This window comes from Papaver somniferum, chromosome 5 (assembly GCF_003573695.1).
Source record: "Papaver somniferum cultivar HN1 chromosome 5, ASM357369v1, whole genome shotgun sequence".
Lineage (NCBI taxonomy): Eukaryota > Viridiplantae > Streptophyta > Magnoliopsida > Ranunculales > Papaveraceae > Papaver > Papaver somniferum.
Window position 1 is genome coordinate 161,615,287 of NC_039362.1, and position 13,496 is coordinate 161,628,782.

Here is a 13,496-nt window from a genome sequence, read left to right on the forward strand (position 1 = left end):
ATCATACGTAAAAAGTATTGAGAGCCTTATTCTCTTTTGGACAACAGAACAAAGGACTAACAATCACTAATCAGTCAAAAAGATCACAAAAAAAGAACCCAAAAAATATTTAAATCAAGATCGGAAAACCAATTAAAAGCTAAACACAACCAAAACCAGCAACGAAGAAAAACAACTGGTGAAGAAAGTTAACACGAGCTTGGGATGATAGTTGGTCTGCACAGAAAAGTGCTCACTCCTTTAGGGTTTTCGTTTCACTGTTTTGAAGAGAAAGAAGAGAGAGAAAGAGGCATTAACGGGGATATTTTTTCTTCCCAAAGACATTTACAAACACATAAAATAACATAATAAGTACAAAATTGAGCACTAAATATAAAAAATTGAGAACAAATCAGACACAAAAATGTATCTATCAATAATTTAATTGATTTTACGGTCGAAAATGGTGAACGGTTAGACACCGTTCTTTGATTGATGTGGGCTTAAAATTGTCTTCTTATTTTATCGAGAGAAACAAGATTCACCACTGATAAGAACCAGAAAAATCTAAACCTTAACTTTTAGCTCGAATTCGTCAAATTGAAGAGAAAGATTAAACTACATATGCAAATTTACTAATACTTATGTCCATCGTGAATATATCTTAATGTTGCAGATAAATCAAAAAGAGTAACATAACTAATTAATTGTCTGTGCACCTAACATATAAGTTAGATACGAGACAACATTAAGCACAAATTACATAAACATACAACTACAACGATAATTAGAAGATTACTTCAACCCTGAAGATTGCGTAAAAAAAGGAATCATTAATTCTCTACAATCACCAACATCGTCAATAAAATTTTAGTTATAGGTTTATGAGAAAGGTCCAATTTTTTTTTTGTTCGATGAAATTAATACTTCAATTCTAGTTTTCAACAAAATTTAAATTAATCAAACCACTATTTCTTTCGACGACAAAAAAATAAATCTAAAGTCAAACAATGACAAAACCTTCAGATTTTGGTTAATATACCCTAAAAAACAGATCCAACCTTCAGATTTTGGTTAATATACCCTAAAAAAACAGATCCGAATACCCAGTAGCTTAGTAGTTTTCACGGTTTCGCAAATATCGGTTGGAACCATCCCACCAATTCACTAATTTTCTAAGAAAGTTTCTAACAAAATAAATAAATAAAAAGCAAACAAAATTAAGATTGGTATGCATAGCCAACACCTCCTGAAGAAAGAAACAGAAAACAAAACAATAGAAAGAAAAGTAAAAAAAATTTCTTTTAGAAAAGCGAAAAAATCTCTTTCAAAATGTTTCATCCCGAATTATCCCATTATTTTTTAAGTAAATTCTGTCAGCGACATATTAAAGCACTAAAGATTGATGTTAGGAAAGGACCACACTTGACACTACTAAGTGTCTCGGTCAGCAGCCTTCCCTGCCTAAAATTGAAATATTATGTATGTGTGTTCTGCATGTAATAATCTATCATGTACATGTCATGTCTTCTCCACTTTCATAAAAGAGGGTGTAATAGTAAATTTTCGGCAGATGCACGTGGCAATATCTCGGACTATGAGACGGCCAGAGGGAGACGAAAGCGAAGTATATGATTGAATCCATGGGTCTAGGCGTGGTAAAAGAGATATCTACCACATTGGATCAGAAGAAGGGCACGTGTAAAGCATAAGAAGAATCAATGGTCATGTTTGAATTAGGCGAAAGAACATTAAATGCTACGAGCAGAACCCGTGCAGCAGCAGAAGGGTCAGATCAAGGTGGGCCCGATGACAGAAAATTAACGGGACATATGTTTCAGGTCGGGAAGATCAATACACAAAGGTTCAGAGTCATCGGGATACTAGCACCTCTGGAGAGTGTATAGTCGACAAGAAGCATCAAAAAGACTCGATAACATCTACCCGACAGAAACATCGAGATTGATAAGATAGTCAGACACTGTAATCTCGTTCAATGTATGTATGTCTCTGCCAATAAATATCCAGCGAAGTAAAGAGGAAAAGGCAGGTTCTATAAGTGAGTAAGTGTAAATACCATATATTTGGTATCACAACCAATTGATCAAAATGGTAGAGCAATATATAAAATATGGTGTAATCAGAAATTATAAGTAAAATGTAAAGTGCGGGGAGATAAAAAGACATTAACACAAGCGATTTAACGTGGTTTGGCTACGCATACATCCACGGGAGGGTAAATGGACAATTCATTAAGTATTCGACTTGTTACATTTGGTAAGAAAAACTCCATTAATGAGTCACTGAACCAATGAAGTTAACAAAGAAAGATAGAGAGAAAATAAAGGAAAAAACAAGACCCCTGCTCAACCTAATTGCTTTGGTTTATTAAGGGAAAAAAAGTGTTTGGTTGATTACTAAAGTGACCTTAGCATCACATTGAAGCATTCTTAGAACTATTACGGTGTATGTGTTGTATCTTGCTTCGGCTCTTCATCACTTGCCACGTGTTCAGTATAGATTATGGTGCCTACAGTAAGCAAGGAGAGAAATTGAGTGAAACTATCCTTGTGTATTTACTAAGCAATACCACTTTTGTATCATTGTGAGCAAGTAGTAAGATTCATCTTTCACCTACGTGGACGCGGGTAATCATGTTGGAACCATGTATACTCTTGTGATGTTCTGTACTTATTTATCTTGTATGAATATCAATAAGTGACTAGTGTGCCACCAGGTCAGCGTTCTGGTTAGAACTAAGAAGTCTTCACAGCTAATGAAGCAGCCTTGCAATACCATGGCCTCTTAAATGGTAGTAGCAGTAAAGATCTGACCTTTATCTTCTTCTTCTTGGATAGATATGATCTGACTTTAGGCTGTGATTGAAATTTAATAGTGTGGTGCAGTTATTACTCCTAAACGATATTAGCTAGGCCTAGAATTTCTTCTTGCCTACCTTATATTACTGTAGTGCTCTCCTTTTCAACCTCATACAAATTAGTCAATCACTCAATCGCACCGGTAATGCTTTCACTTCTAATTTTAGGCAAACCTTTTCTCCATTTTCTATTATATATGCAAAAGCCTTGGAAAGTTAACATTCAACCACGAATCAAATGAAGACTTAATTTCCTAATTTTCAATAAAAAAACATAGAGCCGTCAATAAGAAATAATTAATCTTGACATCAAGGGTATTACACACGAATTGAATTGAAAATAGAATCCGGAAGTCCGCATGAGACATCAAATGGTTTCTTTGAGACGACTCCAAATAGTTTCATTAATTTTTTTCATACATGCATCATAATATCGTGCTTTCCCTTTACACCAATTCTACTGTTTTGTTTCAAGGTTTAAGCAGCAGTATTAGTGGACACACATTTGTTTGGTCTAAGTGCCTTACTGATTGAACATTAGTTTAATTTCCATATTCTCCATGGAAGTGTTAGGTTATTGAATGCAGCATATTTCAAACAATTGACTTTTCCTATCTCGCAATTATTTATAGAGACAGCCAGCCAACTATAAGTCCACCCACAGTATCATTTCCAATATATGAAAATGAAAATCTACTGAACTTTCTCTTGCAGGATTCTTTGTGAGATCCCCACTGTATCTTTCAAAAAGAAATACTACTACATTAAAAGAAAACTCCATATAACACGGCGGCGAAACGTTTAAAGTTTAAACCACGTTGCGAAAACTACAGGCACGGAACAGCAGTATTAGTTCGGTAGACATGGATTGAGAGGCTGTTGGTACCAATTGCAATAGTTTTAAGTCTTTGGTGCAGGTGCCAGGTACAAGAGATTATCACAATAAGTTAAAACCACACGGAATCATACTCTTTTGCGGAGGTGTCTAATGCATGGGTCATGACTTTGAGAGACTTGAAGTATTTTTTATGGCTGTTATACTGGGGAGAATAAGATCAACAACCAGTAGTCGAGGCCTGTTAAATTCATCAAATATCATGCATCAAAAGAATGAATCAATTTCTTTTTACCAAGTTGGAAAATTAATGTATCCCTGTTAGCTGGTTTCGTAAGTGTAACGATTGAGTTTCTCAACACTCAAAATTCATTCCTCTGAATGTTCGCCAACACATGGTAGTTTGTTATAACTTTATTGCCTTGTACCACTCTTCCGTATTTGTTTAGTGCCCTGTGATGTTTATGCACCTCAAGTCGCATTTGCCATTTGGGGATAATTTCTAATTTTATCTTCGATCTCGTTGGAACAGCATCCGCAGTTGGGTCGTCAGGCTTGCAACACATTTCTATCGCTTGGGCTTTGACAGTTGGACTTAACGCATCACTTTGGTTCCGGCATATGCCATGAATCTGCCGATACTCTTTAACCCGTGATTCACATTTTGGACGGCAACCTTTTTTTTTTTTATAAAACTTGAACGGTAGCGGATGCCATAAGATTACTTCATATGACAAAACTGTATTAGTTAGGTTACATGCTTCGGTAAGAACATCACCAAGTTCCATTGCTTTTACAAGCCCAGAATATGTAGTCAAAGCAATCAAAAGCCATGATTCAACAAAAGAGTAAGGCTCACTTAAGCTGTTTACATGTTACTCCTAGATAAGTACTGCAAGCTAGATTGGCACAGGACTCACGCTTTTCTCTTTCTCTTGCCTGAGGTAGACTTTGATTCTTTAGCTGACGCTTGTTCCTTGCTACCAATAGCAGAGCTCCACAAGGCTCTTTCAACGTCTGACGGAGTGAAGGGATCATCTTCACTTTCTAGACTTAGTTCCTGCAATTTCAGCAGCAACCAAAAGGAAACAAAGAAATAGAGGTGTTACTACTGTTTTGCAGCATGAACCAGTTGTTCTAGACATTTATTTGGTGTTAGAGCTGTTTGGAATAAAACAAGATAACTAGATGGGAAAAACCACAAATCAAGGACACCAGTAGAAAAACATCAATTTGATGTAACGACATCAAACAGTTGTGTGCAGAAACATTGTACATGATAAAGAAAGTGAAACAAAGAAATAGTCGGCACTACTCTTGAACACCACAAATATAGTTTATGGAACCTATAAATTGAGCAAATGATGAGAAACCTGAGAGCAAATACAAACAGTGGAACAATGGGATCTCAACGGTAGGATTTACTTGCATAACTTCCTAACAACTAACATGGGTTCATGAGCAGTTGGGTAGAACACAAGGTCACCAACCAAGCTTAATACTAAACAAACTCTTTCGCCAGTATTGCGAAATGGAAACAACCGAGCTTAATATTAGACAAAAAATTCTTTCGCCAGTATTGCAAAATGGAAAAAATTATAGGATCCTTGTAAATAGTTCCTAATTTAGTCATATTTTATCTATCTTGCTCTCAACTCCAAACATTGCAGATAAATTTCAGTGTAAATTTGTATCCAATTCACTACAAAAGCATCTGATGGCCTAAATTCCCAAATTCAAACTCATTATTTAGCTTCATAATCATTCTTACTAACTAACTCGAATATGTTAACAAACATCAAATGCTGGGGAACTTTAAGTGATGCGAGATTACAGAGACAAACAAGATAAAATTTGGTTTCCAAAATAGACGGGTCTTTTATATGTTTCTAATGTGGTTGAGGACTCTCAAACAAACCCACAAGATTCAAACAGAAAGAGGCCCAACGCACAAAAATGAAACTTCCCCACTTTGGCTAAAATGTGTGTTCTCTATCAGTATCAGCTTTCTCTTTGAGTTTAAAAGACTACATTGTTTCATCCAAAGACTTCCTCTTTGAATTTAAAAACCCATCAGAATAAGATTTGTGACTTCCTCTTTAAACAGAGTGGCGAACTTCCACTCGCAAATTGACTCATAACACACCAAATGCAACTTTAAATCGGATGCAACACGACAAGAATGTTATATGCACAAATGAAAAAAAGATACCTTGGCTTTGTTCTGTAACTTTTCAGTGAATTTGAGGTACTGTTTCAATGTATAGTCTTTCGAGTTACCTAGAGCTGCCACCATAGCCTACATAGCAAATCACAACAATCTTCACAAACAAACACCCAACCAGAAGCAAAAATAAACAAAATTTGAGCACTTAAATGAATCAACCTCATCAGACATGAAAGGAGCAACATCAGGAGCATAAGCAGCAAGAACTGCAGATGCTGTTGCAGGTCCAACCCCTTTTAAAACTGTAAGTTCAGTAATAGCTTTAGAAACATCAGGAAGAGCTTTAAAAGCCTTCTGAGAAACACTTTCCACTAAACTTTCATCCAAAGAAGATACAAAATCCAATAGACGAGGCCTGTAAATTTCATCAAATACCCATTAAAACCATGTCAAAAAATAGATAGCTAAAAGAAAAAAGAAGAAGAATACTGACCTCCATTTCCCTCTTGTTAACTTCCATTGCATCAGTTTAGTGAGTTCTGGTTTAGTAATGTATGGGTTAGGGTTTCGTTTCTGTATCAAACAAGGTAATTCATTTCTATAAAACTCATCAAGTTTCACTAATTCCGGTTTCTTGATTGATTCTAAACTATTCTCGTAAGACAACAATTTCTCCTTCCATACTTTCACTTCATTACACTCAAAATCCATTTCCACACTATGTTAATGTTCCTTACTTTCAGTTTCCAACATTTTCATTAAGGGTTTAATTAGGAACCAAAACCAAATATTAGAGTTTCATTTTTTATCCAGAACTAACTAAACCGTACCAATTAATCGAACCAAAATTTAAAAAAATGGTTCGGATAAGTCTCAATAAAAGCACCGTTGGGTTAGATAAGGGCCTTACAACACAGTTGTATCGATTTACCAAACTAACCCTGGGGAATCTTTTTTAATAAAATTGGACAAACTCCAACGGCTAGTAAATCAAAATTTTAAATCGCCTCGATTCTCACACTTCAAACCAGTGCAAACGAAAAGGCGTCTCATACGCTCTTCCACTCCTGTTAAAAAACGCTTCAAAAGTACACTTACTGAAAACCTAAATCTGAAACCAACAGAGGGTTCTTTTTGCTCATCCTATTCTAAAGTGCAGTTGAGTAATGGGGGAATTATTAAAATTTGGTGATACACCGCTGGAGTTTGATGTTACTGTTTTGAGTAATAATTCAGATGATGATGAGATCTATGAAAAAATTGAAGCCCCAAAGTTTGTTGATTTTTCAGCACTTGATAGATCTCTTCAAGTTGATGATCGTTCTTGGTTCTGCTTAAGAGAAGGTCAGTTCCATTTCTATTGTTTTCTGTTTGTTTTGCTTTTATGGAAGTATGATTTTTAGTGTGATTCATTTGTAGAATTTTCTCAATTTGGATATAAATCTCAGATTTTCCAAGTCTGTATTTTGCTAATAGGTTCTGTACACACCTAGAACAAATCTCAGGCCTTCTTTTGTTAATCAGAAATTAGGATAGAATCTGAAATTAGGGTTTTTGTTAATCAATAATTTGGTCTGAATTCTTGCTATTATGATGTACTTGTTTTTTATATCTTAACTGTGTTTCAGGATGTGATTTAAAGCACGAGGAGGACATAAATCCGGAGACCCTATACAAAGATTTTGTTCTTCGGGTTAGTTTTTTTTGCCTTTGAGCCTCTTACTGAATTGCGCTGGATTCATCTTTATGTTGTGCGTAACACCTTTTTGAATGATAATGCAGGTAATGGCTGCACGGAGTCCCAATTTACGATATAGAAGACAAGCTACACGGTATGTGAATTCTTCTTGACAAAGATGATGGTTTTTTGCTTTTTTATTTGTGAATTAGATAAAGCATAGTTGACTGAGATTATGTAATTTGATCTTTCTAGTGCAAACTTGAAATGCCCTCAATCTGAACCAGCGAAATCTTCAAAGAGGAGATTGTCGAGATTGACTGTAGTCACTTCCATTTCTCAAAAGCTAGCTGATGCCAAAGTGAAAGTTCATCCTATTTGCAAGTTCAATTTGACTCCAAAAGGGACGGCAAAGAAAATTTCTATATCTGGAAAAGCTTTAACTACTCCAAGGAACAAGAAATCCTTCTCCAATCGAGATCCATTTCGAAGTGTACAAAATGTGAAAACAGCCTGTGCAATGCCAAGGAATAGAGTGGTAGCAAAAGCCCTTGTGTTCAATTCTCCAAAGAAAGCTGAGAGAAAGAAAAACTTGATTGGGTGTCAAACTCCAGTGACTGCATTATGTTCTGAAATGAATAAGCTAGAGATTACCAGTCAAGCAAAGCCATGTAAAACGTCCAGCAGTGCCTCATGCCAACCAAGAAAATGCACACCTGCCTCTCAACCACTGAAATCAAAGTTGTATGACCAAATTGCAAAAAATCTTATTGAAGTTTCTGGAGATAGCAAGGAACCCAAAACTAAATCCATGAGACGGATGAAGAAGAAAAGCAAGGGGAAATTGCAGAATGTCCTTGATTTAGTTCCTCAAGAATCCTCAGTTAATGATGTTACTGATATGGGGGTTGATGAGAAATCTGAAAATAGATCTATTGATGTCCACTCAGTATCTGGAGATTCCAAGAGTAATGTGGAGCATCTTGTTGCTATAGAGGAGGAGAATCTCAGTGCTGCAGAAGCTATGCAAGAAGAGCACATACAATCTGCAACAGTTATAAATTCTGGACACAGTTTGGAAGAAGAAGATGCTAACGAAATTCAAGAGAATAAATTAGAGGTAGAGGAGAATTACGAAGGAAATACACTCGAAGAGAGTGTGAAGTCTCACCCTGAGGAGTTGGATTCAAAAGATAATGACGTTCCTTCAACTCAACCTTTGGGCAAGGATGAAGGTATAGAGACCAATGGCAGTGATGATAAAGAAAATGCATATGCGGAGAACAGGTAACACATGTCTAAAAAGTTTGGTTCTTTTTAGTGCTTGAGATTTTAAGATTCATTGTTATCTTCAGAACATGTTTATAACATCTTTAACTCATTATTGCAGTGATTCCAACCACAACGATGAGAATTCTCAAAGAAATATAAATCATAGCGAGCATTCTGAACACCTTCAAAAGGTTAGTAGTTGTTTTCCATATTTTGAAATTTTTTAGTCCCAACTTTTTGCTATAATAATCCTGAAAATAGGTATCAATTATTCAAGCTCACTGGATATGGTGAAAATGCAATGCAGGTTAATGGCAAAGAGGGTAAACCTCTCAAAGGAAGTAGTACTGCACCTGCTAATGGTGAACCCCTTGAAGTGAAGCACAGGAAAACAAAGCTGACAAATCCAAAGCCTTTTCGACTTAGAACAGATGTAAGTAAATTGCTTTGAAGAAAAGGTTCATTTTTAAGCTGTAAAATTTTCCTGGAAAGTTGTCCTAATAAAGAGAGGTGCTGTATCAGGAAAGAGGAAATGTTAGAGAAGCGAAGATGGAAAAAAGGCTTCTCCTAGCCCCTCTGCGAGAAATTAAGTTGGGTCCAAAGGTTGCAGATGGAGTGCAAGAAAGGCATGAAAACGAGATAGAAGTGAGTCTCCATATCATGACAGAATTCTACTTTTACAAGATAGTAGTATGACTGAAATTGTCCTAACTAACTTTCTGGTTCTCATATATTTGCAAACTCCAGTTGAAAGAGAAGTCGCGTAAACACTGTACACGTGAAAATAATAATCAAGAAGTCAAGCCTACTGAAACAGGAAAACTTACTAAGAAGATGCATTACGTGAGTAAGATTAACCTTTTCTTCTGGTTCTTTTTAGGCAGTTTCTTATCTTTTGTTGATTTTTGCCTTATTACTATGTTTACTGTCAGCGACAAGTCAAGTCCAAATACCTTGACACTTCAAAATGTGCAGCAGAGACAAAAATGGCTGCAACCACCACACAGAAACTTAGGAAGGTACTTGTACATTTCATTTTAACAATCTTCATAGATATTATAGTTCACATTTTCAACTTCATTTCATAAAAAGATGATACTTCAATCCAAGTGCGCTATAAAAGGTCTAACATGTTTAATGATGATAGGTTGAAGATGGTGAGGAGAACGCAGCTCAAAAACTGCAGAGACGGACCACTAAATCTCAGTTGTTGCGGGAACAACTTGTTAGGCCTCGAAGGTATTCTTCTTGCATGTTGAGATTTTTGCTTGAAGTACTTCTAAAATGCGATATCCATGATTGTTTGAAACTTGTTTTAAAATATGATATCCAAGACTAAGCAACCATTTTTTAATCTTTTACTATATCCTAAAGGAGAAACTTCATTTTATGTCTTACAAGTTGAAGTTTAATACCTCCATCTTTGAAAACAACGTGAACAAAACTCACATACTCTCTAGCTAGAGTGAATTAAACCATTTTGTAATGCATTTTTGTTAATATCTTTTCAGGGTGTTTGGAACTAGGGAACCAAAACCATCATCTCTAGTCTCACTTGTTCGATTGGGTATAATTAAGGAAACTTCATCGACTGTTTCAAGACCAATGGAAGTTAAGATAGAGACGGTTGGACCCATTTCCGCCACCACAAAACCTGCTGGTAGATGTACTTCACGAGGAAGAAGGCCTACAACAGTTGCCAAGGAACCAAATTTTCATAAGATACACATACCAAAGAGCTGCACAAGGACACCAGAAAAGGTGGCAAGTATACCAGTGTAGTGTAACTGTTCCTGTATTCCATCATCCCCGTGTTCAATGAAAAATTGAATTAACCTCTTTTGTTTTCTGGTTTCTTCTTCATGATATTCAGTTTGTTTGTTGTAATGGCAGAGTGCTCAAGCTTGTGTATTATTCTTTTGAATTATGTATCATAATAGTTCTCCATCATTCTTGGTTTTTGATGTGGATAACACTCTTTGGGCTTTGGCTTTGTAAAGGTGAAATTGTGTCTCTTCCTCTCTCTCTCTTTTAGGATATTATTGCTAAATCTTAAGTAAGTAGCCTGCAATGATAGTTTGACAAGGCCGCTTCAGGGAGTTGCCAAATCCCATACGATTGAAGAGTGGTTTTTGCTTGGTACTGGTAAACCCCATATAGAAACCTTGTCGTTTGAGGAGGGACATATGGACAATATGGTGTATGGAAATAATCGTGACCAAAGGAATCTAATAATTCAAATCTTGCAACCCGTCGTCATATGTTGATGTGGGGTGCAAAGTCTTAGATTATCTGATCTTTTTACAGTCAGTAAGTAACATTAAACCGTTTTTCAGAACTGAAAAGACGATCACAAAATCATCTATGGAGCCTACAGATTTTATCTCAGGTCGGAGTCTTTCAGCAAGGGGACCTGTCTAATGACCCCATTCCAGTGAAATGAACATCAAATTAAGGGCTCATGAGAACCCACACCTTCTATGATTTCAGGCATCCTTTGAATTTCAGCACATGCAGAATGGACTCATTGTGCTACAGAAGCAGTCCCCAAACTAGTGTCTAGTCTACCTTGTCTAAAACATGCAAATGTTTTACAGTACAAGGTGAAAAGAAGGCGTTTTGGAAGGTTTTAGGTCACCCTTCACTGTATGAGAGGTATTAACCGAATGCCAACTCGCAAACATGCTTTATGGGGACAATCTATAAACATATCCTTCTACTTAATTACTAGGGTTTGCTCCTCTGTCTATTATGGGGACAATCTATAATCACAACTTGACTAATAATGTTATTTGTAGTACTATTGTAGAGTGATAGATTTAGTGACTAGTAGTAGTCTAGTACTGTGCCAGCCAGTGTATATTTTGCATGATACTCTCTACAAAGATATTATTTGTTGTGTTTCTGTAGATTGGATCTCACACATAATAATTTGGGTGTTAGTATTTGTTTTTTCATTTCATGTTTCATTTTTTCTTTTTAAAAATAGTTCCATCATTAATGTTTTGAAAGAGAATCCGAATTTGTACACCTCGATCTTTCTCACTCGGTGAGGAGGGTGTTATTATGGTATGCTTTTTATAAATAAAATGTTTTTTTCTCTCTTGTTACATTCTTCTTGTTGCACCTTTCTCCTTCAAAAGAAAGAAACCTGATACATCACTAAGAAGCTGCTCAAAGACTCCAAAATTCAAATTATTAACGAACACAAAGGCTTTTCATAATTTGCATTTATACATATTAGAAAGAGAAAAAGGTTCTCTGAAATAAAATTCACAAGCTATCTTATATTTTATATTTTGGAAGTCATTTTTTTTTAATACAACATAAAAGGTAATGTATTTGAAGTTAATATGTCAGGATATGTTTTTCTTATAATGCTTTATGTTCTTACTAAAAGGAAGCACCTTCCGATATGTATAACACTACCATCTACTATTTTGAAAATCTGGCGTTGAAATTAAGATAAGTAAATGATGAGATTTAACATTTCAGACACTTATTTTTGGTAGGTATGTAATGTCTTGTAACAGAAACAAATCCCCAAAATATTAGCTGCAAATCTGTTACGGTTTAGTTTTATTACAAAAAAATAAAAGATGTCCAAAGTGCAGGAGTACAAGGTGAGTGAATCCGACGATTTTTATGTCGCAAGTGAATGATCTTTTTCCTCGCAATTTACTTTTGGTAAAGCATTTTCTTTTTTTCCATGTAATCTTTCTTTTTACATCCGTATGATATTCTGATATAAATTTATCAATATAATTATTATTCTTTTTTTATTATTATTCTTTTTTTTAATCAATATATTGTTATTCTCCAACTTTATATAAGAAAATACATAGAAATTGTTTATCTTTAAATATAAACAAATCTGAATACAAAGAAACAAACATCATACTATAATATTGGGATGTGTTCGTAACTAGTAAACGTAATTCAATTGAAAAACATATATATTTGTACACTTGACTGAAAACATACTTCAAAAAGTTTTACATGTGAATAATAAATTAGTAATAATATATGTCTGAGTATAAAACAACCACCATATACGTGGCATCATCTCAGATCCCAGGCTCCACCATAATCAAGTTACTTCAGAGAAGCACGGATATGTGTGACGTACTGAATCTCATCACGAAGCTGAAATCATATACGGTCAATGATGGTGCAACTGTCAAGAGATGTTTCCCTTGTCAAACTTGTCAAGCGTGTGGCGTGGTAGTTTACTCAACACAAAAGGTAGATGATATTGGGCATATGCTTCCATATGATTGCATCAAGTAGCGGTTGACGTAACGCAGCTGAGATAGTAAACCAGCAATAGTGAATATACCTAGATATAGTAAAAACGCGGTCATAACCCAGCTGGGTCTATAAATATCCAATTCAATCTTTTGAGAATGAGTCAAGATGATTTGCATAATAAGTATAGTGAGGGGAAGAGAGAATTCATTAGATCTTATAGTGTTCTTTTATATAAAGAAGAATATCATGGAAAGAGGGAAGGAAGTACAAGGAAACCTTACAAGAAACAAGAACAGGAAAAAAAGTTACAATATCTACAAAAAAAAATCAGAATTAGAATTAGAATAATAATGTTTGGTTTCCCTCTTAAACTATAATTGAAAAGTGAAGTCCGTGATAGAAGTAGAGCTTTTACATTCTGACAGATTGGTTATAC

General features: G+C 35.3%; 2 protein-coding genes across 2 annotated transcripts; one reads left to right on the plus strand and one right to left on the minus strand.

The window, feature by feature from the left end:
* Positions 1-4,388: 4,388 nt before the first annotated feature.
* On the minus strand, positions 4,389-6,599 carry LOC113278041. The gene is made up of 4 exons (XM_026526987.1): positions 6,353-6,599; positions 6,079-6,274; positions 5,905-5,991; positions 4,389-4,752 (listed from the first exon to the last, which is right to left on the minus strand). Exons 1-4 carry the CDS (start codon positions 6,568-6,570, stop codon positions 4,609-4,611), a joined length of 645 nt encoding a protein of 214 aa, XP_026382772.1. The 5' UTR covers positions 6,571-6,599; the 3' UTR covers positions 4,389-4,608.
* A 283-nt stretch (positions 6,600-6,882) lies between these two features.
* LOC113278042 lies at positions 6,883-10,750 on the plus strand. Its single transcript, XM_026526988.1, has 11 exons — positions 6,883-7,203; positions 7,488-7,552; positions 7,642-7,691; positions 7,793-8,824; positions 8,928-9,000; positions 9,117-9,242; positions 9,332-9,454; positions 9,557-9,652; positions 9,742-9,828; positions 9,957-10,048; positions 10,321-10,750. The coding sequence occupies exons 1-11, from the start codon at positions 7,026-7,028 to the stop codon at positions 10,589-10,591; spliced, it is 2,193 nt and encodes a 730-aa protein (XP_026382773.1). The 5' UTR covers positions 6,883-7,025; the 3' UTR covers positions 10,592-10,750.
* The last annotated feature ends 2,746 nt before the right edge of the window (positions 10,751-13,496 follow it).

What these genes read in the sequence shown, in the direction of transcription:
- LOC113278041 (XM_026526987.1), bottom strand. Translation starts at nt 6,570, where the DNA reads ATGGATTTTGAGTGTAATGAAGTGAAAGTATGGAAGGAGAAATTGTTG. An exon ending in TTAACAAGAGGGAAATGGAG is followed by an intron (nt 6,275 to 6,352) that starts GTCAGTATTCTT and finishes TGAAATTTACAG; the next exon opens with GCCTCGTCTATTGGATTTTG. An exon ending in AGTTACAGAACAAAGCCAAG is followed by an intron (nt 4,753 to 5,904) that starts GTATCTTTTTTT and finishes CTGAAATTGCAG; the next exon opens with GAACTAAGTCTAGAAAGTGA.
- LOC113278042 (XM_026526988.1), top strand. Translation starts at nt 7,026, where the DNA reads ATGGGGGAATTATTAAAATTTGGTGATACACCGCTGGAGTTTGATGTT. An exon ending in GGCATGAAAACGAGATAGAA is followed by an intron (nt 9,455 to 9,556) that starts GTGAGTCTCCAT and finishes TGCAAACTCCAG; the next exon opens with TTGAAAGAGAAGTCGCGTAA. An exon ending in CAACTTGTTAGGCCTCGAAG is followed by an intron (nt 10,049 to 10,320) that starts GTATTCTTCTTG and finishes ATATCTTTTCAG; the next exon opens with GGTGTTTGGAACTAGGGAAC.